The sequence below is a fragment of the Electrophorus electricus genome, chromosome 11 (genome assembly GCF_041902795.1).
Source record: "Electrophorus electricus isolate QZ-2024a chromosome 11, ASM4190279v1, whole genome shotgun sequence".
Classification (NCBI taxonomy): domain Eukaryota; kingdom Metazoa; phylum Chordata; class Actinopteri; order Gymnotiformes; family Gymnotidae; genus Electrophorus; species Electrophorus electricus.
Genome location: NC_137507.1, coordinates 11,061,243 through 11,088,517, shown reverse-complemented (window position 1 = coordinate 11,088,517; position 27,275 = coordinate 11,061,243). Strand labels below are relative to the sequence as shown.

Genomic DNA, 27,275 nt, shown 5'->3' with positions numbered 1-27,275 from the left:
GAGCTAATGAGTTTAAGAGCAGTTCATGAGTACGTTTTCTACCATTCCCATCTTATTACTGACTTCCATATTTAGATTTACTTCTCTGTGTTTCGATCCATCTCTGGCTCATCTTACTATATACTACCTCCCTCTTTTTTGCCCCCGATATCTCTCTCTCTCTCTCTCTCTCTCTCTCTCTCTCTGCAGTGGGGTAATGGCGGCAGCTTCTGCTCCTGCGTCATTACTCACTTCCCTTCTGTCCATCCTCAGATGTAAACACACAGTCACATGGGAGCAGCAAAATCATGACCACACAAACTGCCTCCAGTGGTATCACAGCTGAACTTACACACGCTACCCCACCCCACCCCCAAAGACACACACTCACAAATACCCATAAAGAAGCTACGAGTCAGAGTAAATGACCAATAATAAATCTGCTATTGTTTTTAAGAATACTGCAGGTGAATCTTCAAGCCTTTGTGCTCCCTCTTGCTTTGCGTAGTTATGACGCTTGTAACACTAATCACATTTTGCCATGCTTGACGTGAGAGGCAGCCTTTCAGAGTGGCCTATTTTGAAAGAGGAGCTACAGTACAACACATAACGACAGACACGTAATGCCGCATGCATGACACACTTCCTTTACCAATTCGAATTCACCTATACACAAACATACACAACTTTGAATACAACTACAACAACTATATGTGGAGCCTGCTTCCCACAGCCTGCCTCCTTTTATGCAGACAAGAGATATTAGCATGACAAACACTAAACAAAATGAATTAACAAGAGACATCGGTAGATTGTTTTCTCCAGGAAATCACACACACACACACACACACACACACACACACACACACACACACTTTAGGGCCATTTCTGTTCATGGTAAGACTCCCTTTTCTTTCTGAGAATGTTTTGTTTTGAGGTTCCCAGAACAACATTTGCATCATTTGCTACGCCACTGTTGACTCATCAAAACTCTAAGTAGCTTACAGCAAGGCAGCTGGAACCGGGTGCATTTTATGAACTGAAAGGCACATGAAACTGCGGTGCGCAGTTTGACTGTTCTTACAGACCTCTAGACTATGCGGGGTGGGGGTAGAACGGCAGCTAGAGAGGCAGAGAAGCTGTGTGAACATGGTAGCAGATGATCAGATGCTGCTCTTCCAGACAGCAGGGCTGGAAATATGCCATTAGGGTTGTGGATGCCTCACAGTCAATGTGTCTATCATTACTGCTGCTGTAACTCTGCTGCTGACGCACAAAACGATGTCTGTTTGTTTTCAGGCACATTTACACGCACGCACACACACGGCTATAGCCATGGCAATCATCCATGCTGTCACGTTGCGGCCCCGCCCCCTCCTCAAACGTCTTCGAGTGTTCGTCTGTGTTGCCACGCCCTCTCGTGTCGTCCACCTGTTCTGTATTATGTGTAATCGTTTTGAGTGTATATATGTCTCATGTGTTGTAATACGTGTTGTCGGTGTTTGAAATGTGCATAGCTAGTGTGTGTTGCCTTATATGTATCATTCGTGCATGGAATAAACGTTTGTTTAATCATGCCTCTTCCCCGCATCTTGTTTACCTCGAGACGTCACACATGCGTCGGGCAGCACTTGGTTCATTTCGGATAAAATGTTAAATCTCATTGTTGTTCACTGCGTAGAGGTGTGTGAACTCATCTGAGTAATTAACACCAGAGCAGAAATAATTTCTCAGGGCCTACTGATCCACTTAATCAGATCCAAGACAGCACAATTCCTATCTGCCTATTCCCATAAGTGGCCACAAACCTGCTTGCCTATTAAGTTTCTAAAATTCCAGTGAATTTGAACAGTGTGTTTACAGAGTGCAAAACACTAGGAAATCCATCACTGAGTCATTCTGATGTCATTTAAACAAACATATGTTGACGCAACCAAATTGAACGTTGCGGCTAAAACAGGCCTTTGGTTAGCTTGTTTGACAGAGGAAACACAAAACCTACTTCCTGTCCTTAGCCCCAGTGTCTTTTTTTATGAATGATGTCATCTTAATCCCGATGTGCTTGACCACACAAGTGCCCATGAGCCTTTAACGACTCCGCACTCTGGGTAGCTCAAACGACGCCCTACATTACAGTGACAGCGACCAAGAAGAGGCTGTTCGGCACCTGAACACATTTCTGCCGTAAACTTGGTATAATGGATGACACGGTTTGTGCCACCGTTTGTTTATCGTGCTACTCGTTGTTTATATTTGAGACTTGGATTAAACCAATCCCGTACGAGTTTTGTAAACTAAAATATATGTATCAAGTGAATTACCTTTCAGCATTATTAACGATGTTTTAGTCTTTCTTTTAAGACCGTAGTAAGTGCACACAATATCTGATCTGCACCATCCTTTGACTAAACGCTCTAAACTGGAACAGCTGCGCACCGACCTACTTCAAGAGAACAAGGAACAACAACTTGGCTTCCACTTAGGTTTCGCTGTAGGTCGGTGATTTAGGCATAGCGAAATGTATATCACCTACCTGTTTTAACCCTTACGTCCTCTTTGAGCTGTCTGTTTTGCTTTTCTGACCGACGCGGCACTCAACCTACGTGTTGCGCGTTCTCGCCACTTCGTCGTGCACGATCAGGTTGTCAGGTGCTCCGCTGCTTTCGTCAAGCGCTGTCCCAGCACAATGTAGTGGCGTCGTTTGTTATTGCCAAAGTCATGACTTTGTTTAAAAGAGACGTCGCATAGCCTATATACTGTCACGTCCGTAAACAAGTGGCTGTTCGCTTATTTCCACATTTGGTCTAGACAGTTTGTTTAGCATTTAGTGAATTGTGCGATGTATGGAGCCTAGTCTATAAACCGGACTACAACCATTGACAAGTTGACTTGATAGACAACACTTTGAAACGAGCTGGCAGGCCTAGTCAGAGGAATTTAAAATGATAAGATGTTGTAGGCTAATTGCAACTATATAATGACAAAATAGGGATAAGGAATTGACAACAAAGTTTCCAAATGTATTTTATAGATCAGATTTTGGCTTACAGCGTCACAACAAAATGAACACGTCTTCAGATGACAACCTTTACACTTTGAATTTTAAAAAGGCGACGACATTTTCAAATGTAGGCTATATTCATATAATTTTAAAAAAACATACATTTTTTGCACCTTGTCATCAAGTCACGTCTCGTCGCTTTCTAGCCAGAATCTACTATTTCAGTCTAAGGCTCACATTAACCGATTTCGATTCCGCTTTATCTTGTGTAATGATGACGCTGGTACTGAAAAACAGCGCAACTTATGAAAAGTGCGTCTCCGCAGTACACGGTTCAAGTCATGTATGATTATATAAACCACAGTGCTTTTAAATACATTATCGTTAATGAAAACTATAGAATTCGACTGTCGCCATGTCAATTTCTTTAGGCTGTAGGCTATTTAAATGTATACCGTAGCGTACATAGCCTACAGTTGACATCCTCTGGTAACTACGCACTTAGGGGGCGTGCGGTTCTTCAAGAGAACTGTAGTTATAGCTCGAGGTTTAACACAAAACATCATGCAACTCAACAGTACAGCCCACAACAAACAGGTTTGCGAGGCTGTAACCCAGCAGTATCAACTCATCGTTAACCCGAACTTTGAATTTTAATCTGCGCAACAGAGCTTGGAATGCGGACGTTGGCAGAGACAGGGTGGAAGAGCCATGTGGCAATCAAATATCTCCTCTTAGCAACAAGAACTCGTTGCATTTTCGAATGAATGTTGGAATAGCTTGGAGCGCATTTTGCACGTAGGGTTCATCGATGCTGTGAGGCAGACTCAACATATTCTCAAAGCCGAAATATTCTTTGATCGAAGCCCACACCTGCGTGCCAATACGCAAAGAGTGTGCGGCAACAGTCCAGCTGCGTGCCAACCATGTGAAACTAAAAATAACTTTACTTACTGTTGCGGTTCCATGTCCTAGAGAACTGTGCGAAAGCTTTCGTTAAAGTCTTTATGGGCGGCAGGTGCAATCTACATAGAGAAGTCCCACCATCGCCATCAAGTGCGTTGCAAATACCACAGCTGTAGCTCGACTCGACTCGACTCGCCGCGATTCTGATGACCGAGAATGTAGTTTTTGGCTAGCCATTGCGTAGTTTGAAGGTCTTGTCTCGTAGCCAGGGGCACCCTCCGCTCTTCTGTTCGCTTTTCATCATATCATGTCCATCATGTGACGGTGCAGCCTTCCTCAATAGGAACTTTAAAGGGACCTCCCACGTGACTGGATCCTTGCTCAGTCAGTGCAAGTGGGACTCTGCGCTCGGCATTTTATTGGCCGGGATGTGGTTGATGTGTTTTAACAGGTCGCCACAGATATTCCGACATGTGGCCATCGCGTGCGGTGGATTAAGGCTACAACGGAAACACGCGTAACGCCCCCCCACCTCCCAACAACACCCCAACTTCTTACCAATGCTGACTTCACAGCTATTATAGCGATTATATGCAACCAACAGGCAATGTTAAGCGAATTTTTTGCTTCCAGTAACATTTTGTCAGCTATGATAATACTACGGGGAAAATAGTGTGTTTTACTACATTTATGTAAATACACGGTGTTAATGCACTGCAGTAGGCCTAGGAGGAGGACTGGAGCTTTCTCATAACGTTATAAAATGCTTATACTCCTGCGGGATAGAATGTATTCGTTGTTCACGAGAAGCTGTCACTTCAATAAAAATATAAAGTCAGTTTCTCAATAATATTTATAACCACACCACCACGCTACATTATTTGCTTGACTTCCGCGCTTATAAAGGAGGATTTTCCAACGGTATCATATTATTGTCGGTAAATCACAAAAAGTTTGTGCCAAGACCTGGACGTACAGATAGAATTATCTCTTACTCTTTACATCAGCTCGTTTCCGGTAAGAGACAGTCATGTCGTGATTTACCGGAGCCAAAGTGCTTTTATCCGCAAGGTCAAATGCTGATAACAGAGAATGATAATCAGTAGTCAGGCATTATTAAATTCGTTTGAATTGTGATTTTATCATTTGTGTATGAATGTGGAGCAGTCCGACCTGGACAGTTCTGTGATTCAGAGAAAACGAGTATCCTTTAACAGTTAAACATTTTCTGACTGCTGGGGAATTATAAATTATTATTTGTTTTCCCCTTTGTCGCTGTTGTGTTCAGAGGTCTCGAAGATCGTGTGATCCACAAGAAATCGCCAGTTTCCCTCCCTCTCTCGGACCACAACCATGAAACTGGCTGGCGTAAAGACCTGTACCCTGTTTACCAGTCTTGGAATGTTGCCAGTAGTGCACTTACTAACGTCAAAGCAACACGATAAATTTCTGTGAGCTCAGGATGAGTGTTTTGGTGATGCAGGAATCAAATAAATGGATAGCTCGAAAAACTCACAATCACCAGAGCCATTAAAAACGACCGCGTGGTTCTGATTTAGCTCTTATGCCAGTGTCACGAAGTAATTAGTTCTTACGTCAAGGGGATTGGGGGTGGGGTTATCACCTGATATGATAACCACTTGGAAGCTCTGCAGGATTCAGTCTTATCATCTAAACCTACCTCATGCAATTCAGTTGATGAAATATTTAACTTAAATAATTAAATATTTAATATGCTTCAATAATTCATATTTATGCATAGCAAAAATCCCAGTGTTGAATTAAATCTTTAAAACACTAGGCTTGTTGTTTGTAGTTGGTTAATCCAATACTATGGGTATTCATATAAAAGTGTGGATTTTGCTGTGTGGTTCTAAATTGCTGCAAAAGTAGCTTTAGAATGTTTTTAAAATCCTGTTAAAAATCAATTAATGTGAATACTTAAATTACATAATGTACGGACTCATGTCTCGTTTGGACACTTTCTAATGTAATTATAAACTAATCTGGTAACGCACTGTAGTTATTAGCCTACGTAACAAATTATTTTGGTCACCTGCTGTAGTTATCATGTAATAGACTAATTTGGTCACCCACTGTAGTTATCATGCAATACATTTTGTTTCCTGAGATTTCAGCTGCATCATTAAACACATACAAAGAACATCTACAACAATGATGATACCAGAATCAAGATTTTATGTACCAACTTTAGATTTGTTCAGTTAATGTTTGTTGATACTATTTGGATAGCAGATGAATGGGACTGCTTTGCAGCAATAAAGATACAGTTATTGTATAGTTGCATTTGTGCCAGTCTGTAGAGTTCTTGACATCAGTATTTTGCTTCCCCAGCTCTTGGTGCAAACAGCAAGTCCAGATATAGTGCTTTCTTTAAGGTTGTCCGATACACAATTAGTAAATGAATGAAATTATATTAAATCATATTGTAATAAATAATATCTATACATAGCATAGATTCAACATTCAACATCGTGGATTGCAGCAAGAAGCAAGATTGGCACTACCAACCTGTGAGGATCAGTGGAACCACGGTGGAGAGAGTAGATAGTTTCAGGTACCTTGGTGTTCACATCTCGCAGGACCTGTCCTGGTCCCGCCACACCAACTCCCTGGCAAAGAAGGCTCGTCAGCGTCTTTACCACCTCAGATTCCTAAGAGACTTCAGACTGCCCTCCAAGGTACTGCGGAACTTCTACACCTACACTATCGAGAGCATCGTCACAGGGAACATCACAGTCTGGTTTGGGAACAGCACCAAGCAGGACAGACAAGCACTCCAAAGGGTGGTGCGTTCAACAGAGCGCATCACTCATACGGAACTTCCTGACCTGCAGAGCATCTATTACAAGCGGTGCCAGACCAAGGCCAGGAGGATTGTGAAGGACCCCACCCATCCCAACAATAGGCTCTTCTTTCTGTTGAGGTCAGGGAAGCGCTTTCGCTCTCCCTGATGACCAAGACAGAGAAACTGAAGAGGAGCTTCTTCCCACAAGCCATTCGGGCCCTGAATCAGGGAAACTGATAAACTGTGGGGACCACCACCATGTAACTGTAAATATGTCAACTGTAAGCTGGAACTGTACATTGTGTACATACTTTTACACATATCCAAATATACATTGTACATTGTGTATATAAACATATTATACATATATTGTACATACATTGTTAATATATTTTGTATATATATATATATATATATATATATATATATATATATATATATATATATATATATATATAGAGAGAGAGAGAGAGAGAGAGAGAGAGAGAGAGAGAGAGAGAGAGATTTCCCTATACACCCCTGTTTTTTCCTCAGTTTGGACAGAGCACTCTCAAACCATTTCACTGCGAGTTATACTGTGTATGACTATGTATGTTACAAATAAACCAAACTTGAAACTTGAAACATTAGGATAGCATAGATTCAACATTAGGAATAATCAACCAATTAACCAATAAATTGTGCATATATAATTCTGCATTCATTAGCCCATTTTATATCGTGCATATCTGATGTTGTTAATGTTGTTGTTTGACTATATGGTAATCTAGATATTTTGGTTCAAGAAATGCAGCATCTCTGGTTTTATTTTGGATTGTCACTTTAAGAAGTTGTCACTCCCACAATGTACTTGTAGACTCGCTACTTGTTATTTGTTCAACAAGATGGCGGTGGCTCCTGAGAGCAGAGTCCTTTCCTATAGTGTTTATAAATGGAGTTCTTACTCTTCAACATATTTACCAGAGTGAGTAACGCCACAGAATGTGATTGTGTCTCTGTTGTTTGCACATACTGAATGTAGGTATCAAATCATTTTAACTATGAAGTCGTGGCCTAACTTAGAAAATCGGGCCAAGTCCTCCTCCTCCTCCTAGGCACCCAGGTTATCTTACCAGCTCGCTGACTAGCTTCTAAAAATATATGGCTGGTTGGCGAAGGTGCAGTATAGCAGGGCTGTTGCAGTCGGCCAGGCATCTGTTTATTGTATTCCTATCTAGGAATAAAGAATAAAGATAGCTAGAGAGTTAGCTAGCTAGCTAGCTAGCTAGAGCCTTTGAGAAGTTTGCAGCATTAGCGTTAGCTAGCCGCTAACGTTATTTGCTAGGTGGATATTTCTGAAGCTAGCTAGCTTTATAAGTGTTCAGAAATGTTTAGCTAAGACCGATATTATTGGCAACTAAGGTAACCATTCACTGTGTAATTCGCAACGGCATATTTGCAACCACCCCAAAACCCGTTCTGCGCGATAGGTGATGATCAAACTGACAGCTAGCTAGCTAGGTTATCTTAGATTATCTTGGCAGCTTGGAGATAGCGAGCTAGCTAACTAACTTACTGTAATAATGCATTTCCGTGACCATTTCCTGTAACAAGTCCTAGTCGTGGAGATAAACAGGTCTAAATGCATCCTTGGTTCTATAGGTTCTATATCGCTCGTCATATTATTAGCTTGTTCCAGTATTACAACTGACGTCATTTTTAGTCCCGAATGGCTAATGTTAGCTAACTGCTATATAGCTAGCTAGCTTACTTGCTAGTGAAGCTAGCTAGCCAGTGAGGTAACATGACACCATAAGAAGCAGCCAGTGACCTGCGTTTGACTCGCTATTTCTGTGACCAGTCGACTATTAAAGCACACGTTAGTATACAAATTTATGCAGCCATTGTCTTATGCTAGCTTGTAGAATTGCACGCTTTTGGACATGTCCAATAGTGACGTAGCTAGCTGGACGCGATGGCGTAAATAAACGAGTTTATTGTGGTTTACCTTGCATTTTACTTTGCATTCTGTCTCTGCCCTTGTATCCAAAACAGTGTCACCATATACAGTTTTTCTTGTATTTTCTTAAACGTGCGTTTCAGGAACATTTTGGTGGACAAGCCCAATGACCAGTCTTCCAGGTGGTCGTCTGAAAGCAATTATCCTCCACAGGTATATAGCTATGTGGCACTGCATTACTTTTACGGCATTTAGCAGACGCTCTTATCCAGAGCGACGTAGAAAAGTGCTTTGTCATTTACTCATAGAATACATCCTAGTACAGTAGGTTAGAGTCCAAAATGATCTAGAATACTGTAGAAGGATAACTAGTCTAAACAGTTTCATTAATTAAATACAGATTACTTATACATTTTGTACTGAGCTAAATCCGTGTATTGGAATTGTACCTCCGTTTAAATACCGATCCTCGGGATTCCAGATTGCTTGCTTATGCAGTTATTGGACAGATTATGAATCCTTTTGTTATAAATCTCCACAGTGTGTATTTCCTATGTGAATGACCCGCTCTGGCTCATCTCTAGTTAGAAGTATAAATATAATAAGAGGAAGTGGTATGTTCATATGTATGTTCATCTTTTAAACCCTACTTTTACAGCAAGCCTCTGATATTGTGGTATTCTTGTACCACCCTTTCCTTATCCTCCACAGGCTTATCGGGTCAGTCATGTAGACAGGCGTTTGTGTCTCAAGTGTTACTTTTAGAATAGGAGTAGCATTAGCAAATGCTTCACAAGATGAAGTGCACCAGCATGTTAAATGTGAGCTTTCTGTGCCTGGCGCATTTCATGGCGTTCTCTAGCGTTGTTCAGAAAGGAAGAAAAGCTGCTATGATGGGGCCTTTGGATGTAAGCTATCTGTTCTAGTTAACTAAAAGACTTCTCTGTACTCATAACACAAATGCCTTTTTGATTTGGAGAAGAAACTTTCCCACCAGAGTAACAATGAAATACATGTCAAATATTCTGACTTCAACTTTTAATAGCTAATTCATTTTTTAAAGTATTCCTGGCTTTCTTTATGCTCTTTAAAGAAGCTATAATTAAATAATGCAGCTTTGACTTCATCCTTTTCCTCTAAAGTATTGGCTTTGCAAAAAAAAAATTGGATATGATGATCTAGTTTAACATCTGTTCTTACACTAAGCTTCCTTCCCCTATATGCTGTAATGCATTTTCTAAAGCATGGTAAATGCAGGATAAATGTTGTCCATCTTACCACATCTTGACTAAATACCTCATCAGTATGGCTGGGGTTTTTGTGTCACATGCATTCTGATATGCCTGCTTTAAATGTCTTGGAATCTCTGAGATATTCAGTGAAACCTGTCATCAACTAAACCCATATTCAGCAATTCTCACCTTAATTAAATATTTAATATTGTACTTAAATGATTAATATTTATGCCAAGCAGAAACCCCAGTGTTAAATTAACACTTGCATTGTAGTTGTTAATTCAACACTACACCTATTCATTAAGACTGGGGCTGTGTGGTAATAAAATGCAGAATTGATTCTGTTGGTTTTGAACACCTTGGTTAAAATATACTACCAGCCAACAGTATCTATTTGGCATTATAAACCTAGGAGCAATTTCAAAGAGATGGCATGAGTGTTACAACTGAATTCCCATCAGGGATGTTTGTGTCCCTTCTTGATTAGTAAAAGCCTGCTTGACATGAAGGAATGAGTGGCTGTGATATGGGTCTTCAATCCTAAAGCACATTGCTTTTCTTTTACATGTTTCCCTTCATATTCTGTACATAACAAGCAAATGTCTCTTGAGGACACTCAGTAACACATCATGTAAATAAAGCTATTTATAGCAGAATATAGCAAGTGCATTAATACAATTTAAGAGTTAGATTTTTTAAAATGGAGACAAATTGTGTGTCCATGCTGATGCAGTGATGAAATATAATCAAGATTATATCTTTCAAATAAATAAGGTAAATTAAGTAATTTCTGGGGGGTGGGGGGTGTAAGTAAATCCGTTTTTAAGTCTCTGGATTTGCTTACACTTTATATGGGTTGTAGGGTTGTGCAGAGGCTTCTAGTTATGTTATACTTGTTTGACATCTGCAATAGTGAGGGAGAGAAAGAATGCAGGCGTAAAAACTTGCTGGCTTCCCGATAATTATTTAAACTGGCCAATAAATTAGGTATACAATATATTGATACTTTTGGAAAAGATAATAACCAAAAAGCTTTGTATATACCATAGGTGCAGGTATGTTTTTGTCAAAATTGGTCAGATTAAATAATATATAATATGTTACTTCCGAAAGTATGCATGTGTTATGAATATGGATTAATTCTCCGTAAAACCAGCGAAATGGCATATTGACTAATGTTTCTGTCTTCTAGCGCAACCTAAGTGGTAAAATAATTCTGAAATACATCATCCACTCCATCAGGGATCCATTCTTAACTGTTCCAAGACACTGATGGGAAAAGTTATTTATTTATGATGTTGGCACAATCTAATTTTTAGATGGCAGTTTTTGACATTTTTGTATAGACTTTAAAGTGGGAGAGAGGCTAACTGTTTAGTGCTACTCAGATGAAATTTCACACAGCAATATACCTTCATGAGCAAGTATTTGATTGCTAATGGTAATTATTTTTTGCCACCTACAGTACTTGATTTTAAAACTTGAGAGACCAGCTATTGTACTGAGCATCACCTATGGAAAATATGAGAAAACACATGTGTGCAATCTCAAGAAGTTCAAGGTGTTTGGAGGCATGAGTGAGGAAAACATGACAGAACTCTTGTCCAGGTGAGTGGAGAGAATTAATCTAGTGAGCAGCATCAATTTTGGTTCTGCTGTAGCATTGACATTGGGCATCTTTTATTCAATCATGAATGAGTAGAAATTATAGACAGAGACATTGCTCAGGTTGTACTGGTCTCTACAGCCTTTCATATTCATCATATTCCCCTTGTGTTTTCTGTAAATATGTCTACTTTTAACATGGCTCTCTGTGTCATTGTTTCAAAAGTGGCCTTAAGAATGACTTCAACAAGGAGACATTCACGCTTAAGCACAAGATAGATGAGCAGATGTTCCCCTGCAGATACATTAAAATAGGTGAGAGATCCCTCACACCATCACAGAAGAATGAGCTCAACCTTGTGATGCAGTGAGGGCCAGGACCCGTCTCTGCCCCAGCCACTGCAGATAGTACAAATAAAGAAAAAGGAAACTAAGAAGGGATTAATTTAATGGAAACACAAGTGACTTAAATCTAACTGGATCAGCTGAACACTGAATACTTTAAAAGACTGAATGTACTTCCTTTTTGTATATAAAGCATTTCAGTGTTTCACTTGTGTAAAAAAAAAAAGCTTGCGCTGACTCACTGGTGGCATGGCTTTCTGTAATGGCTCCACTAATGGACTGCCGTCCATGTCTGTTGAAGGGTGTTGCCTCCCTGTGGTTGCTCAGAGCAGATGCCTTGCCTCTTAAGAAATGTCAGTTGTGAACATTCCTTTTATTTACATCTTGTACAAGATACCGTAGACAGGCCGTGAATGTAATGTTTATGGCTGCCAACTTGCCAAAACTGCAAAATTGCCATCCTGGAATCAAAAAGGTGTATCCCAGATAATAACTCTGGAAGTAATACAAATGTGTTGTGTTTTGTTTTTGTTTTTTTAAACCCCAAAATAATCTCTTGCAACTGATGAAAAATAATTCTCATAGAATACCTGTCTTAGTATTAATTAAATTATTAGCATGACATCCCTCTTAATTAACCAGTTAATGAAAAAGTCTGGCTGTCCTGCAGCAGCAGCTGGTGATTCCTTGCCCGTGTTCTTATTTATTGTGTTGTGGGGTTCAGTGCCTCTGATGTCATGGGGGCCCAGTTTTAACTTCAGTATCTGGTACATTGAACTGCATGGGATAGAAGACCCAGATGTTGTCCAGCCCTGCCTTAACTGGTACAGCAAGGTGAGTTCTTATCTTTAATAGACACTAACAGTTCAGTGAGAAACATGAAACGTATTTTAAATGGCATAATCCCAGGCTTTCTGTCCTTCTAACGTTGCTATTGTAGCACTAATCTGACTGGGTAAAGTTACCCCCTCAAGTGAATTAGTATCTCTGTGAGACATTTATAGCATTCTTTTAATTTTTGAATGTTTTGTTCATGAGGATTATGTGATATGTGTTTACTTATGTGATATGTGGTGTTTACTTCTCTGAACATTTGAATGTAAAACGTAGTCACCTATTTTGAAAAATCTCTCTTATTTGCTTTCTTGTTGTACATAACTTAGAACTGGATAGTTACTTATTGTTTGGATCTATGTAGACCCTACAAGTATTTCATTGCTCCCATCACTTTCTGTTATCTGTCCAATTAAGATAAATGGTGAGAAGCAAGTTTGAGATGCACACTTGTCAGTTGTCAGCTAAATTAAGTATTTGCACAAATTGTTTCATTAAACTATTAGGTAGTCCTATAATTTGGATTTGCTCACTTGATCTGTTTTCTCCCTTGGTAAGTTTTTTTCTAGAAAAAGATTAAGTTTTTGTCAAAGTGAGTCCTCATTGATTGTGCTTTAGTCCACTGTGTGGAACGCATGTAGGGTAGTCGGTGACTAGCATTTGTCTCACAGTGTATTTGGAGGTTTAAGTGATGCTATGCTTTTCTCTGTCCCCTGAGCAGTACCGAGAGCAGGAGGCCATCCGCCTGTGTCTGAAGCACTTTCGGCAGCACAACTACACAGAGGCCTTCGAGTCGTTGCAGAAGAAGACACGCATTGCGCTAGAGCACCCCATGCTTACTCACCTCCACGAGCGCCTGGTCCTCCGTGGTGACTTTGACGCCTGCGAGGAGCTCATTGACAAGGCTGTGAGAGGTTGGCTGGCTTGCTTAATACTGCCTCGCTCTGAACCGGTCGCTGCATGCATGGCTGCCGCATGGAGGAGGAAAGGGCCTATTACTGACAGGGGTCCTAAATATCATTAGATTGTTAAATGGTAGGGTCCAATGTGATATATTTTTATGGGGCCCAAAAACCCTGGCAGTGCCTCTGCCTGCATGAGCACATGTTGTCTATGGTATAGCAAATATGACCGCATAACTGTGATTTTGTCAAGTCTAGTTTTTAATAAACCTCATGGCTGGCTGAGCTGCTGCTTCGCTTGTAGCAAGTGAGAGGGATTCAGAGCTTGAAGGAAAATGCTATCAATTTGTCAAAGTTTCAGCGTGTGCTTAGTACAGGAGTGTGCGCTTGCTGAGCCAAGCTGCTTTGCCTCCAGGGTTTTAATATTCTGACTTATTTATTTTGCAGTGACAACTTGGCCAAGACTTGCAACTAATGCGCTTCTAGTAATTGATAATGTAAAAGGCAGGATGCACATGTATCCGATTCATTAGTTAGAAGGAAATTATTTTAAAAATTGGAAAAATTGATAGTGGACCTTTTTGCCATAATGACTGTATCAGGGTTGGGAAGTATTTATAGTTCATGGTAAAAACCACGATGACTCTTGTTCCTTTTTTCTCCATGCACTTGACTTCTCTGTCTTTCTGTCTGTGTTCCCTCTGCCTGTTTTGCAGATGGCCTATTTAATCAGTACATCAGCCAGCAGGAGTACAAGCCGCGCTGGAGTCAGATCATCCCCAAATGCACCAAAGGTAGTGCCCCCAGGGCCGGCGGGCAGCGCTCACGCTAACGGCCGCCCCCAACCCCACCCCCGGCTGTGGGGTACGCACAGCAGAAGTATTAAATGTCTCGCATGCCTGAAAGATAAAAGGCTGTTTTGATATTCTCTCGTTCTCTGTCCTTCCACCTCACCTCTTCCTGCACTGTTTTTATTTCTCATACATCTTCAAGTTTATCTCACAATTATTCTATTTTTTTTCTTTTCTTTTTATATTTTCCAATTAACCTCACTGACTTGAGCTTCATTTTCCACCTCTTTTCTTGGTCAGGAGACGGAGACGACAGCAGGCCTGGAATGAGGGGTGGCCATCAGATGGTGATAGATGTGCAGACAGGTATGTGCTCTTGTCACACATAAGCTGTGGGCCACAGTGGCATGCTGTTCAGCTCCAGTGAGTGTACCTGAAATGCAATGCTTTCCGGCATTGTGTACAGGGGTGTTGGGGTAATGTGAATCTGTGTCTTTTTCCATTTGTGTTGTGTGACGAACCAGAGACAGCAAGCTCTGCGATTTAACTGATGAGAGCAGTAATCAGGTCCAGGGACCTTGCGTAACCTATCTAGCCAGAGTGGCCTTGAGTTACCCTGCTATGGCTGAACTCAATTGCTTTGGGCCTTCTCTTCTTATCACCATAGCAATGCTACCATGGTGACCTGGGCCTCTCAACTTCTGCTGCTGTCCTGAACCACCAACTATTTCACCATAATGAGCTTGTTAGAGTAAACAGAGCTTAAAGAAGTTCTACAGCACACCTTACAGAAGTGCATGTGTTTTATTCTGCAGTGGGTGTTCACATCTACTGTAATAGTGCTGTTCTTAATGGCACTGTTACACTATATGCTACTACGGTGGTGTCATAGATGAGGTGCATACAGTAACGTAACAACATTCAACAACTCTTTCCATAACAAGAGAATAAACCACGACCGTGGGCTCAAGTTGTGCAGAGTCTCTCGTAGCACCTGGAGGCTCTTAAGTGTTTTTCTGCCCAAGTCTGTCCTGATCGCCCTCTCTTGTTCTCCCAGAAACCGTGTATCTGTTTGGTGGATGGGACGGCACGCAGGATCTGGCAGACTTCTGGGCCTACAGCGTGCAGGAGAACCAGTGGGCTTGTATCTCCAGAGACACGGAAAAAGAGGTACGCCAATGCAAGGAAGAATAATGGATTGGGAATTTTCATTGTGCCTTGATTAAAAAAAAAAAACAGTGAACAGAGTATTTAAGTAGTGAGTCAGCAGCAACTGACTGAAACAATTTCAGTGCTGGCCTAGCAAAAATAGAAGAATGGGAACTTCCACAGGGACGCAACTCATGAATCATCTCAGGTCTTGGCATCTAAGCCTTGGGCCTGCTGCATAAAACATTCCCCAGGCTAAAGTGAAGCCAGCCCTCAGGACACAGTGGCACTTGATAACAGCCTTCCCCACCCTCAGCTAATCCTGTACTGGCCAAAGCAGTGCGATACTATCAGCTGCATGCTAGGCTAGTGTCAGGGATTGGACAAACTATTACAACACAGCTGTGGAATCCAGTCAGTACGGTAGGGTAGTATTGTTTGCATGTTCCACAGGCTTCAGAAATGAATATATTTGCTCATTGATCAATTTATAAGGTACAGCTGCAAAACTGTATCCAACAGGTTGTAAATTAGTTTGTTAGCACTCCTAGTGCTGGCACCTGTAGTATATGTTGAAGTCAGGTGATTGACCATACCAGAGCCTTTTACACTCTGTTTGGTCGGTCAGTCTTCACAGGCCTCTTTCATGAGTAAGCAGGTGTGAGTAAAAGGGAAGGTGTTGGCCAGATAATTTCAATATACATTTATACTGTACATGTACTTGTAAATGGTGTTTGTGCAGGCACATATGTATACTGTGTGAACTGTATACATATGCATGTGTGTATGTGCCTTCACATAATATCCAGTGTGAATAGTGAGAAGAGAGGTGACCAATGCTGAGAGAAAGGATGGGGACTCCACATCCACTTTGACGGGAAGAGGTTTAATGTGACTCATTTACATTAGCCTGTGTAACAACACCCCTGCCAATGTCTTCTGTTTATACAGGATGCCATCACATTGAAGTTCCCTTTAGTTGTATTTGTCTGTACATGTCAATGGAAAAAGAGCTGTAGCTTACATAAAACGGTCAAAATGAGAGAGGTGAATATTTAGATGAGGTGGTGTGGTGACTGGCAGACCCCGAAGTCAGCAATGCTAGCAGACTATTGTTGGCACATAAAACAGATCCGAGCTGATGAAGCAGCCCGAACAAAGAATGGATGAATATTGCAGGTCAAACTGATCACAATATGTATTTAATCCCAAACTGCCTAGCAATTTTCAAACATGGAATAAATGTGCAGAGAACATGGCAAGTTACCATCAGTCAGTAAACTTCTACTTAACATCAAATTAATAGAAAAGGGAGGCCAGTAAGTAGTGTTAGGGTATAATAAACTAGCTCTGTGTATGTATTCTATTGTCTGTTTTTGATAGCTTTAATTGATGTCCCTTTCTTCATATTATGAGCCTTTTGTTACCATAAGTCCATTAAATGGTGTATGCATGGTTAGAACTTTATATCAGTAGGCCAGTAATTCTGAGACCAAAAATAATTACTTTATACCATTTAAGCTGAAACTGCAAAATGTGCTTACTGATTTCTGTCTCCTGTTTTTCATATAGCAGGTACGATGTATGAAGAGATGTTTTTCTGTCTACCCTGACTATTTTTAATTATGCTGTAAAGTCACTTGAAGCAGCTTTAACACTAGTTTTAACACAGCTGAGTACAAGACAAAACACAGGAGCACATGATCCAGTGAGAGAGTTGTCATGTCTCGTCATGCTAATTCAAGTCTCTTGCTTATTTTCAAGCAAGGCACTATTCCAAACAATACTGCATTGATACAAAACTGGCAGGTTTTCAAGCTGGAGCAAATCTAGTGATATTAAATATCTGTATTTTGGCTGCCCTTGATGGATGTTTTAAGTAAAAAAGTTACTCCGCTTCCTTCCTCTCAGAATGGTCCCAGCGCTCGCTCCTGCCATAAGATGTGTATCGACTCTCAGAGGAGGCAGATCTACACGCTAGGCCGCTACCTGGACTCCTCTGTCAGAAACAGCAAGTCGCTGAAGAGTGACTTCTACCGGTATGACATCGACGCCAACACATGGACTCTGCTCAGTGAGGACACGTCTGCTGACAGCGGCCCCAAGCTTGTGTTCGACCACCAGGTGTGCAGGCAAATCATTGTTTGTCTTTCTGCTACACTCTCCCTTTCACAAGCTGAAGATAAAAAATCAACACTGTCTATCATTTCAATTCAGTTGAATGTGGATATTATGGGCCTTTTGAGCAGTATTGCTAGACGATTCTTACCAGAAGGTCATGACTTCTGTGAAACAGCAATCAAGATGAAAATGGGGATTTGTAAAGTGTATATCTCTAAATATTTAATTTGCATTGTCCTAAACTGTGTGTAATGGTTTAAACAGACTCACTCACTCACTCACACACACACACACAGATGTGCATGGACTCAGAGAAGCACATGATCTACACATTTGGCGGGCGCATCCTGACATGTAATGGCAGTGTGGATGACGGGCGGACATCAGAGCCACAGTTCAGTGGCCTGTATGCCTACCACTGCCAGACGAGCACCTGGAGTCTGCTTCGGGACGACTCCTGTAACGCTGGTCCCGAGGATGTCCAGTCCCGAATCGGCCACTGCATGCTGTTCCACACGGTCAGTCCTAGGGTACCCCTCCCCTGTCCACGCCACTCCCAGAGTCTAGTCATTCATAGTTTGTTCTGTGAAATGCAGATGATGATTTATGCTACTTTTTTAAGTGATGTTCAGTGTAAGAAATCCTCTGTGATATCCTTTAAAAATCACAGCTTAGGTCCTCTTTATTTGGAGATCCTGAGGTGGTTATAGTTTGAAGAAATAAGAGAAACTCACTGAGGAAAATGAGATCAGACCTGTTTTTCCAGGACTGGCTGCATATGTAGAAATTCATTCTTACTTCATTGCATTGGGAGAATGTATCATTTGAAACCAGCAGTTGAATGGCTTTGTGCATTTTTTGTTAAAGTGGATCTCAGTATTGCTTAGATTCTTCAGCTATGAGAGCATGCGTGGGGTAGAATGTTAATGGATGATGATCTTGATGGTGATTATAGGTTGTTTGTGTGTCTCTCTCGTTCTCTCAGAGGAATCGCTGTCTGTACGTGTTTGGAGGCCAGAGGTCCAAAACATACTTGAACGATTTCTTCAGTTATGACGTGGATGGGGACCATGTAGAGATCATCTCAGATGGCACCAAGAAAGACTCGGGCATGGGTATGAATGTGATTCACTAGCCTCTGGCATGAGTGCTGCTTTGCTCTTTCTAGAAATTATACCATACATGGTTAATGCACTTTGGATTTGCATCATTTTGGTTGCCTTTTTATATGTTAGATGAGGACAGAGTGTTAGAACATCTTGTAAAAACCCACAAAAGCTGAAAACTTGGAACGGATTAGTATATGACGTAAGTAGTTGTCATCAAACCTTAAGGACAAAGACATTATGTCACCTTAAAGTGATGTAAGGATGCCCTTTGGAGGACAGAGTTATCAGAAAGCCCTGCTTGAAAAGGGAACAAAAGAATCTTAGGCATGAGCGTGACCTCATTCTCAGAAATAGACAGGAGCCAGGCAGCGATGATTTCACCCCATGTACCGTAACACAGAGGCGTAGTAAGACTGTGCTCTCACCCCTTACTCTACAACATCTGCACCACCCTGCTCTCTTTTGCCTCAGAATGCTAATCTTTCATTGCTCAGAGATCAGACTGCGTGGTATTTGGACACTGTTTCCTTTGTAAACGAAGAGCTAGCTGTTCCTTACCCAATGTGTCCGTCATGAGTCTTGTCAGAGAAAATGTCTGCCTTATTCATGGTAAAGTCTAATATGAAATTATAAGAAGTGTCATATAACAAACATATGGTCTGTGTTTTGCTCATTGCCAGGTATTATGAATATTAAGAACTAATACAATAATTAATACAGGATATTCTTTTCTGTAAGTGTTCGAGTCTCATTTGTCCTCTGCTCAAAAATCTTGTTATTTAAAACAAACAAGTGAGCAATTAGAAATTGACGGATTATCACAGGATGCCCTGAGTGATGTTGGCAAGTTTCTTATGAGGTAAAATTGACCTCCTACTCTCGGGTCCAGTGACAATGTTCATGTGCCTGTGTACCCTACCTTTGGCCGATAGGGGGCACCCCAGCTGAGCTTTCTCATTGAATTGGAGCCTTCAGTACTGACTGTGGCCTAAACTTAAGCACTCCACTTGCATGTACACCAGTTGCAATTAGGTAAAGTCCCATATCCTAATAAAACTCATGTCCTGGAGATATGATAAACAAGACTGCCCCAGAGTTTGGGAACATGATCCTGGCCCCAGTCAGGGTGTTAGTCTTCACTTTGCTTAAATATAGTAGATAAATATTGCCTTCTGAGAAAAGCTGAGCCTTTTTCTAGAGGACTGACCGAATTCTTAGAAATCCCTGTATACCCACGACTGTGGTCATTCGCAAATGTGACATGCACAATAATTTGATTGCTCAGTCTTGACACCACAGATTCACATGTTTATTATCTTACCAAAAAAAGAGGCAAAACTAAGCATTCATAAACAGAACAGACTTTTAAAAGCTTGTCAGCTGATTTTAATGGGTCAGCTAGTGAGCATCTCTTTTTATGTATAGCAGTTTATCTGCGTTTTGTCTTTATTTAGTGTGCAACATCACCGTTAATGTTATGCCACTGATGAGGATAACGTTGTGGATGTGAAAAAGATAGTTATCTCTATGGATGGGTAGAACAAGAGTTAAAGAAAGAAATTACACAGGCTAGTGACACATTTCCTGTCCTCATAAACAGTAAAATCTCAATAGGAAACGATGCAAAAAGTATAAAATGGCCTGTTTTTTCTGTGATAGTTTTGTTTGTGTTTGAGAGTGAGTGAGCGAGTGAGAGAGTAAAAGAGAAAGGGGTGACAAAAAGAGAACAACAGCACGTAGAGAAGAGAACAGAATGTATTTTGGCAGCGCTCAAGCAGCAAGTCCTAACATTGTGCACACAATCAGTCTCAAATGTTTACCATGCATCATTTCTGAGTGATATAAAAAGAATTTATTATTTCTCCTGGCTCTTTTGCGGCCCAGTACCAGGACCCCATCAGTTTCTCCGTACGTGATCTTTTCTAGTAGCCTGGAAGACTGGCGCTGTATCACACTATGGTGTATGGAATTCTCTTTTAGGTTTAGTTTTTGTTTGTTTGTTTGTTTATTTAATTAATTATTATTGACAAAGCTTCTGTATGGTCACATGAAGGTATTGTTTGCTTGTGTAAACTTAAGCCACCATAGCTTAGAAACAACAGGTTCCTAGGCCAACTTTGTTGAGAAACCAGGTGATGTGTGTGTGTTTGTCTTGCTCAGTCTGTTCTGTTTATTTTTAAAATCACTTGGCTGTCAGTTTTAATTGGCTGTGGATTTAATATATGCAAAGTAGTGTGAAGCGTACAAAATAATTTCTGTTATATATTTAAATTCTGTCAAAAGGATGCTTTTTTGTGATGCTCTGACCCCAGACAGCATATATTTAATGTCATACAGGTGGAACTGCAGCAGTTTGGTCTAGTTTCTTTGATGCTGTGATGCACTTCCTGTGATGATTGCTTAACTTAACAAAAGTGATGACTCCTCCCTCGGTTACAGTGTAAACAATCCCTTCTGCTGCCTAGCATAGCGAGGACATTTGGAAATAGGATTCCAAACAGACAAGCTGTTCCGTTCATGTGTGTCTCCCTGGTGGTAAGCTGCTTTTAACACTGTCAGTCAGGCAGTGGTGTGCACACTAACCCGCCTGTCTGGGCCTGGGCGTCCCGGAAACTCTGTTGCACTTGTAAATAAACAAGCAAGCAAAAAACCCCAAAAAACACTCCCTCTTCTGTATGTTTTAGTACCAATGACTGGGTTCACCCAGCGTGCCACCATCGACCCAGAGCTCAATGAGATCCACGTTCTCTCAGGCCTCAGCAAAGACAAGGACAAGCGAGAAGAGAATGTGCGCAACTCCTTCTGGATCTACGACATTGCCCGCAACAACTGGTGGGTGGGTGCTTTCTTTCTCCAGCAGCCAACACTGGAGCATTACTGTCCATTTTTCTCTCTCTCTCTCTCTCTCTCGCTCTCTCTTGTCAGGGTTAGTTTTTCAGACCAGACCTATAGTCAGAGCAATGGCTGATGAGAATGAGTTAAAGAGCACTAATGCTCATGTACATGCAAGCATTCTTAGCCCTTTTGCACTTAAGCCAAAATGCTGTCTGCCAGTTGAACCTACATATAAATATTTCTCTTGAATCTTTATAATGAAATAGATCAACACCAAAATAAATCTTAAAATGATTCTTTTGAACCCAGAAATCAGCATATGATTATCAAACACTTTGTAACCTATAATGTAACATCCACACTATCACACACAGAGCATACACCCTTTTAGTAATGTCTGAAGGCCCGTCCTTCACAATCTGTTTGCCCATAAAATAGGACAGTCTGTTTGTGTGTGCGTGTGTCTGTGCCTACGCCTACATGTGAGCCTTTGAGAGTGTTTATATGTGTGTGAGCCTGGGGGGGAAAACCCCTTTGTTCTCTCTGTTTGCTAATTTAAGTCTTCCTGTATAATTCTGAAAGAAAAATATTTGTTTTTCCTCTGGTTATGCTACTCTGGCTTCAGTCATGTTTTATGTGGCTATAGCCTCTATGTTCTAAAACCTTCTGCTTCTATCCCTAAACTATACAGTAAAGAGAAAGTGTGTCTGCACTATGTGCTAGTTGACATGTGGTTTTAACTATAGGATTAAAAACCAAGAATTTTTTTCTTTTTTCTGTCATTGCTTTTGGGTTACACTGATGCAATATCTATGGGATTCAGAGATTGCCACTGTGCTTCAGATCTCATCCTCCGCTGGTGGTGGTGGTGGTTGTTGTTGTTGTTGTTGTTTCTTGATGATCGTGGCGTGGCATACAAAACAAAAAAGTGGCTCCACAGTGCCAAATTAGCTGGTCCTATCTCCAGTGAGATCCTTGCCTGATGGATCAGGCTTTTCTATATTCGCAAATGCATCATGTGTGAGTCTGTCTTGTTGGGAAAGCAGCAGCACTTTGGCAAAATCTCTCAACCATTTCACTATGAGTTATACTGTGTATGACTATGTATGTGACAAATAAACTAAACTTGAAACTTGATGCAGTAAAACAGATTTTCAAGTTCATTAGATCTGCTTCCAAGTATTAGTATTAGACTTGGCACAGGTCCAGAGAAATATAGTTGTGTGTGTGCTTGTGTTGTATGTGAATTCCTGTAGGTCTTGTGTGTATAAGAATGACCAGGCCGTGAAGGAGAACCCCAGTAAGGCACTGCAGGAGGAGGAGCCTTGTCCACGATTCGCCCACCAGCTAGTCTATGATGAGTTGCACAAGGTAATACCCAGCATCTGTGACTTTGAAAATACCTAAAGGAACTGTGAGATCTTCACCTTTTAACTAGTGCTTTGTACTGTTGCCACTTGTAACCTGCATATATAAAAGAAAATGAGGAAAGAAAGAGAATGTTTGAAACAATGTATTCAAATTAAAAACTATTGTTGTTACTCCCTTAACTTCTCATTATATGTTATGTGCAGTTTTATGTGAGTTTGGGTTTTTATTGTTTCTAGCTCGGTTGTACTCAATTGTTTTATCTTTGCACAAGGACATGCAAGTAATAGGTTTTTAAAATAAACTGTTGAAAATTAAATACATTTTAAACTCAGATTTGAAAATCATATCAAGCCTGTGAGTGTATGTTGTGCACAAACTGCTGTAACTGCATTCATTTAGCCAAGCATATTTGTGGATCCATTTGTGCCAGGTGCATTACCTGTTCGGGGGTAACCCTGGCAAGTCGAGCTCTCCGAAGATGCGACTGGATGACTTCTGGTCCCTGAAACTGTGCCGGCCCTCTAAAGAGTACCTGCTCAGACACTGCAAATACCTTATTCGCAAATACAGGTGATTCACAAAAACAACTACTTTTGAAATAATTTTATGCTGTATACACTTCAGCAGGTCCCAAACTTCATATTTCATATTATAAATATATAACAGATATAAATATACTATTTATGTTTGTGTGTGTGTGTGTTTTGGTCTATAAACTATATATACTTACATATGTAGCTATGAGTGCTGTCAATTTTAGGTTTGATAGTGAGTAATTTGTAGTTCTTTTGTAAATGTATGTAATAGCCAAACGATGACGCTGCTGATGCTGAAAGAGGTGATTCTATTAGAGCAGGTTTTTCCATGACTCAGTATCATTTCTGCTCATTTAGCAACCTCTAGTGGCTTCCTTCAGTTAGTGTTGTTGAGAATGTCAAATATGTGACACTTGAACTACAATACATGCTCAGTGATTTGAAGGAAAGGCTGTAATGCTGAGTTAGTTTGCATATATGCCCTATTTTTGTTTAATATAGTAGTATTAGAGTTATTGTTTAGAGTTCTCTACTTCATTACTTTGGATTTCCTGCATTATCACTTTTTTCTCTCACTAATTTGACTATTAATTTTAACCCTGTTGGAAATGCTATTGCGGTGCTTTGGTGTGAGTGCAGGTTTGAGGAGAAGGCTCAGACGGAGCCCTTGAATGCTCTAAAATACCTGCAGAATGACCTCTCTTTAACTGTGGACCACTCTGACCCTGATGAGACTAAAGAGGTGAAGAATCTGACACAACATTAATATCATTTCCTTTCTGCAATTTGTGCTTTTAAAAATTACATGTGGGACAAATGCATAATATTCTGTAAAAAGTATTTTGGTTAACTTTTCCACTAGTAGTATTAGGCTCTGCAGTTTATTTCTCTAGTGTGTGTTTTGCTCAGTGGTAATTTTGTGGTAATTTTGCACTGTATTACCAGTTTATTACTTGCTAAACAATATGACTAAGGTAACTTGAAAGGAATCCTCTCCTCTGAGTGTCCTGATTGGGCGGGTAAAACGCTGGATGCTTGCCACTGATTTGTGACGTTGAATGTGTGTTCACCAGTTTCAGCTCCTGCCCTCTGCTCTGTTCAAGTCTAGCTCTGACTTCATCCCTCTAGGTAAGGCTTGCTCTATCAGTCGTTGCGGTCAAAGCTACAGGCCGATGACCAGTAGTACATGCTGCCTTTTGTTTAACTCAGGTTTAACTCATGGTTAACTCAGGTTGTTCTGTTCCTTCTGATTTTTTAATTTTTTTTTAGGCTTTTCAGATGTGGATCAGACATATGCCCAGCGTACATTGCTCTTTGACACATTGGTCAACTTTTTCCCTGACAACATGACCCCACCCAAGGGTAACCTCGTTGACCTCATTACCCTGTAGCCATGCCCAATCTACACCTCTCTATGCCTCGCAGACTCCTCTCACTGCAGAGAAGTTATTTTTCTACATCTTCCAGTTTGGCATTGCCACACCCAGTGAATGTGTGCTCTCCTTACATTGGAGGAAGTGCTTCTGAAGTACCACTGATGCTTGCTTAACCAAGAAAGACTGAACAAAAATAATACAAATGTGTATAATTTATGTGGAAGATGTATTAACCCAAATCATGAAGGCATTGAAGCATATTTCCTTTATTCTCAAGCACATTTTCTTTCTTCTCATCCAAGCCCTGGCCCCCAGCCACATCATCTGTCAGACTATAAGTGCTAGATGAAATTCACACATCTGCCTAGCCAAGCGTACTTGACTTTTCCTCTGTTATTTCATTTGAGTCTATTTCGGCTCTGTCTCGGTTTATTTGACTTTTGTGTCAGTTTTTGAAGGCTTATTTAGTGTCCTGTATAGGAAGGGTAAATTCAGAATGGCTCATTAGCTCTCTGTTGCAACCTGCGGCTCCCGTCCCAGCTGGTGCAGCAGCAGGCCTGCTTCGTGCAGACTGCAGAGTGGAGCATTTGGTTGCACCTGCTGACATTTTGCTGAGACTGCTGTTACAGAGTTCGTTTCCATGGCAGGTTTGCACTCTGAATTTCGAAGCCTTCAAAATGGCAAGTTTATGAATGTATTTCTTTTTGCACACTCTGTTTTCTGTTTTGCCTGTTTTCTGTTTGTTTAGATAAATCCAAATTCTAATCTGAGTATGAACATGAGTGAACCTGCTGCAGTCAGGCTGTCTGTCTCCTGATAACGACACCATGCGGCTGGTGCAGAGCAGTTAGAGAGCCAAGTTCCACCACTACACCATGCCACAGTGTACATATTCAGTCAGGAGTTTCACAAAAATATGAGGCCCGGTTGTTGTGTGCGATGGGTTTGGATGATGTGGTGAAAACAGAGGTGCTAAATGACTAATGCAGTTCTTTCATTTCCACTTTGGGCTGTAGCAGTGTTTGATGTGTATATCCTCTGTCAGGGAGTCATTAATAGAAGTAGTTTCTTACCAAAGCAGTCTCACAGAGTAACAGCAGTTCAGAAAGGGTTCAAATCAGCAGACCCCTGCACTGCTTGTTTTCCCAGTACAAATTCAGAACTACAGTGTGCTGCTGGCTGGTGGCATCTCCCAACATGCCTTGCTGGTGACCACCAAAGGTTTGTGTTGCTCCTTCATGAGTCTGTTTGTGTGTGGATGAGGTTTGCACTTGTCCATTACGTCATGGAGAATGGAGGTACATGGTGATTGCCATTGGCCTGGTTGATGGCCATGTGCATGCACTGATCCAGTTATGCTTTGAGAATCTTTTGGTGGCATTACTGGACATGCCAGAATTATTCTTAGAGGTAGTCTTCCATATTAGTTTGTGGGGGTGGGGGTGTGGGTGTATGGGTGTGTGTGTGGGTGTAAGATCTATTGAAGTATTCCTAATGCCCTGGTTCTAGAGCATTTTTCCACTGCAGGCCTAATAGGTTGGGACATTGTATTAAGATGATTGGTAAATAGTGTTAGTAATCAGTCCTTCAGTTTAAAGTGAACACATCTGGGTTCTCACACCAACATATTCTACCTTTGGCATTTATATTTATACAGGCATACTGTATTAGCGTAATGACGCACATCTAATTAAAGTTTGACCAATGCAAAGATGTATCTACCTGTATTTATACACAAGAAGAATTGGTCGTCCTATTCATGCAAAACATACAACTTTGACATCTGAACAGTCTAACATGGGGCATCTTACCTTAAGCTCTTTTACCTGGCTGTTCTTGCTTCATTCCATCAGTACCTAATACACGGCTTTAGGGACCTCAGTATAGTACAACACTCTCCTGAATACTATCACTTAATACTTAAAATTGTAGAGGAGGGAGAGGGTTGTTTTTGTTTGTTTTATAAATTAAGGTTCTATTCCTGGTTGCTTGATTTGAGTTAGGATTGTGAGTGCTGCTTTAGAAATGTACAAAATTATTAAGCCAGGAAGAAAGTTAAGCATGTAGGCTCTGAAAGAAAACTACAAGAGGGAAAACTACAGTGGGTGCACCTTCGCACCTTTATATGATGTGATGCCAAACCGCTTCTTTTGGTGTTGATTCTCTGTACCTGAAAATAAAAGAGAGCCTCCCCCCTGTTTCCTTTTGTCTCCTGGAGAGCAACCCCCACCCCCCAACCAAGCCACCCATTTTCTGACTGAGGCTACTGGGCTATGTGAACACTACACTGTGGCTGACAAGAATGTGTAGAACATATTATTACAAAACAGCATTGTATTTAATGTACATAATGAATAAAGATTGTATTTTGTTCAGGTTTTCTAAGTAAAACCCAATGTCTTCATTTTTTTTCCTTATTTTTACACAACTTG

General features: G+C 40.8%; 2 protein-coding genes and 1 long non-coding RNA gene across 10 annotated transcripts in view; 2 read left to right on the top strand and 1 right to left on the bottom strand.

Moving 5' to 3' along the window:
* The window catches only part of LOC113583761 (uncharacterized), a 40,696-nt gene extending 36,285 nt beyond the window's left edge, over window positions 1–4,411 (bottom strand). For 4 of the 5 annotated variants that reach the window (XR_014126035.1, XR_003411335.3, XR_014126034.1 and 1 more), the window contains exon 1: window positions 2,513–4,411. This is a non-coding gene — a long non-coding RNA (uncharacterized LOC113583761). The remainder of the gene's footprint in view (window positions 1–2,512) is intronic. The other variant, XR_003411334.3, reaches the window with a different exon arrangement.
* Window positions 1,807–7,149, top strand: LOC145659875 (uncharacterized). 2 transcript variants are annotated; one of them, XR_014126024.1, is made up of 2 exons: window positions 1,807–2,189; window positions 5,175–6,142. XR_014126024.1 is itself a non-coding variant. In XM_081723294.1 (2 exons), exons 1-2 carry the CDS (start codon window positions 2,182–2,184, stop codon window positions 6,859–6,861), a joined length of 510 nt encoding a protein of 169 aa, XP_081579420.1. In that variant the 5' UTR covers window positions 1,807–2,181; the 3' UTR covers window positions 6,862–7,149. The 2 variants fall into 2 exon arrangements, 1 of the variants encoding a protein (XP_081579420.1); XM_081723294.1 differs by lacking the exon at window positions 5,175–6,142 and adding an exon at window positions 6,360–7,149.
* Window positions 7,150–7,229: 80 nt separating this feature from the next.
* Window positions 7,230–27,010, top strand: mkln1 (muskelin 1, intracellular mediator containing kelch motifs). 3 transcript variants are annotated; one of them, XM_027020251.3, is made up of 18 exons: window positions 7,230–7,659; window positions 8,778–8,847; window positions 11,335–11,477; window positions 11,701–11,789; window positions 12,544–12,653; window positions 13,375–13,567; window positions 14,272–14,349; window positions 14,647–14,712; window positions 15,404–15,516; window positions 17,407–17,619; window positions 17,913–18,134; window positions 18,602–18,731; window positions 21,410–21,557; window positions 22,817–22,931; window positions 23,362–23,501; window positions 24,107–24,209; window positions 24,541–24,595; window positions 24,737–27,010. In XM_027020251.3, the coding sequence occupies exons 1-18, from the start codon at window positions 7,580–7,582 to the stop codon at window positions 24,856–24,858; spliced, it is 2,190 nt and encodes a 729-aa protein (XP_026876052.2). In that variant the 5' UTR covers window positions 7,230–7,579; the 3' UTR covers window positions 24,859–27,010. The 3 variants fall into 3 exon arrangements, with proteins under 3 accessions (XP_026876052.2, XP_081579390.1, XP_026876053.2); XM_081723264.1 differs by lacking the exon at window positions 8,778–8,847 and having other exon boundaries at window positions 7,548–7,659; XM_027020252.3 differs by lacking the exons at window positions 7,230–7,659; window positions 8,778–8,847 and adding an exon at window positions 8,948–9,354.
* The last annotated feature ends 265 nt before the right edge of the window (window positions 27,011–27,275 follow it).

What these genes read in the sequence shown, in the direction of transcription:
- mkln1 (XM_027020251.3), top strand. Translation starts at nt 7,580, where the DNA reads ATGGCGGTGGCTCCTGAGAGCAGAGTCCTTTCCTATAGTGTTTATAAA. An exon ending in GGTGATAGATGTGCAGACAG is followed by an intron (nt 14,713 to 15,403) that starts GTATGTGCTCTT and finishes TTGTTCTCCCAG; the next exon opens with AAACCGTGTATCTGTTTGGT. An exon ending in CAAGAAAGACTCGGGCATGG is followed by an intron (nt 18,732 to 21,409) that starts GTATGAATGTGA and finishes TGTATGTTTTAG; the next exon opens with TACCAATGACTGGGTTCACC.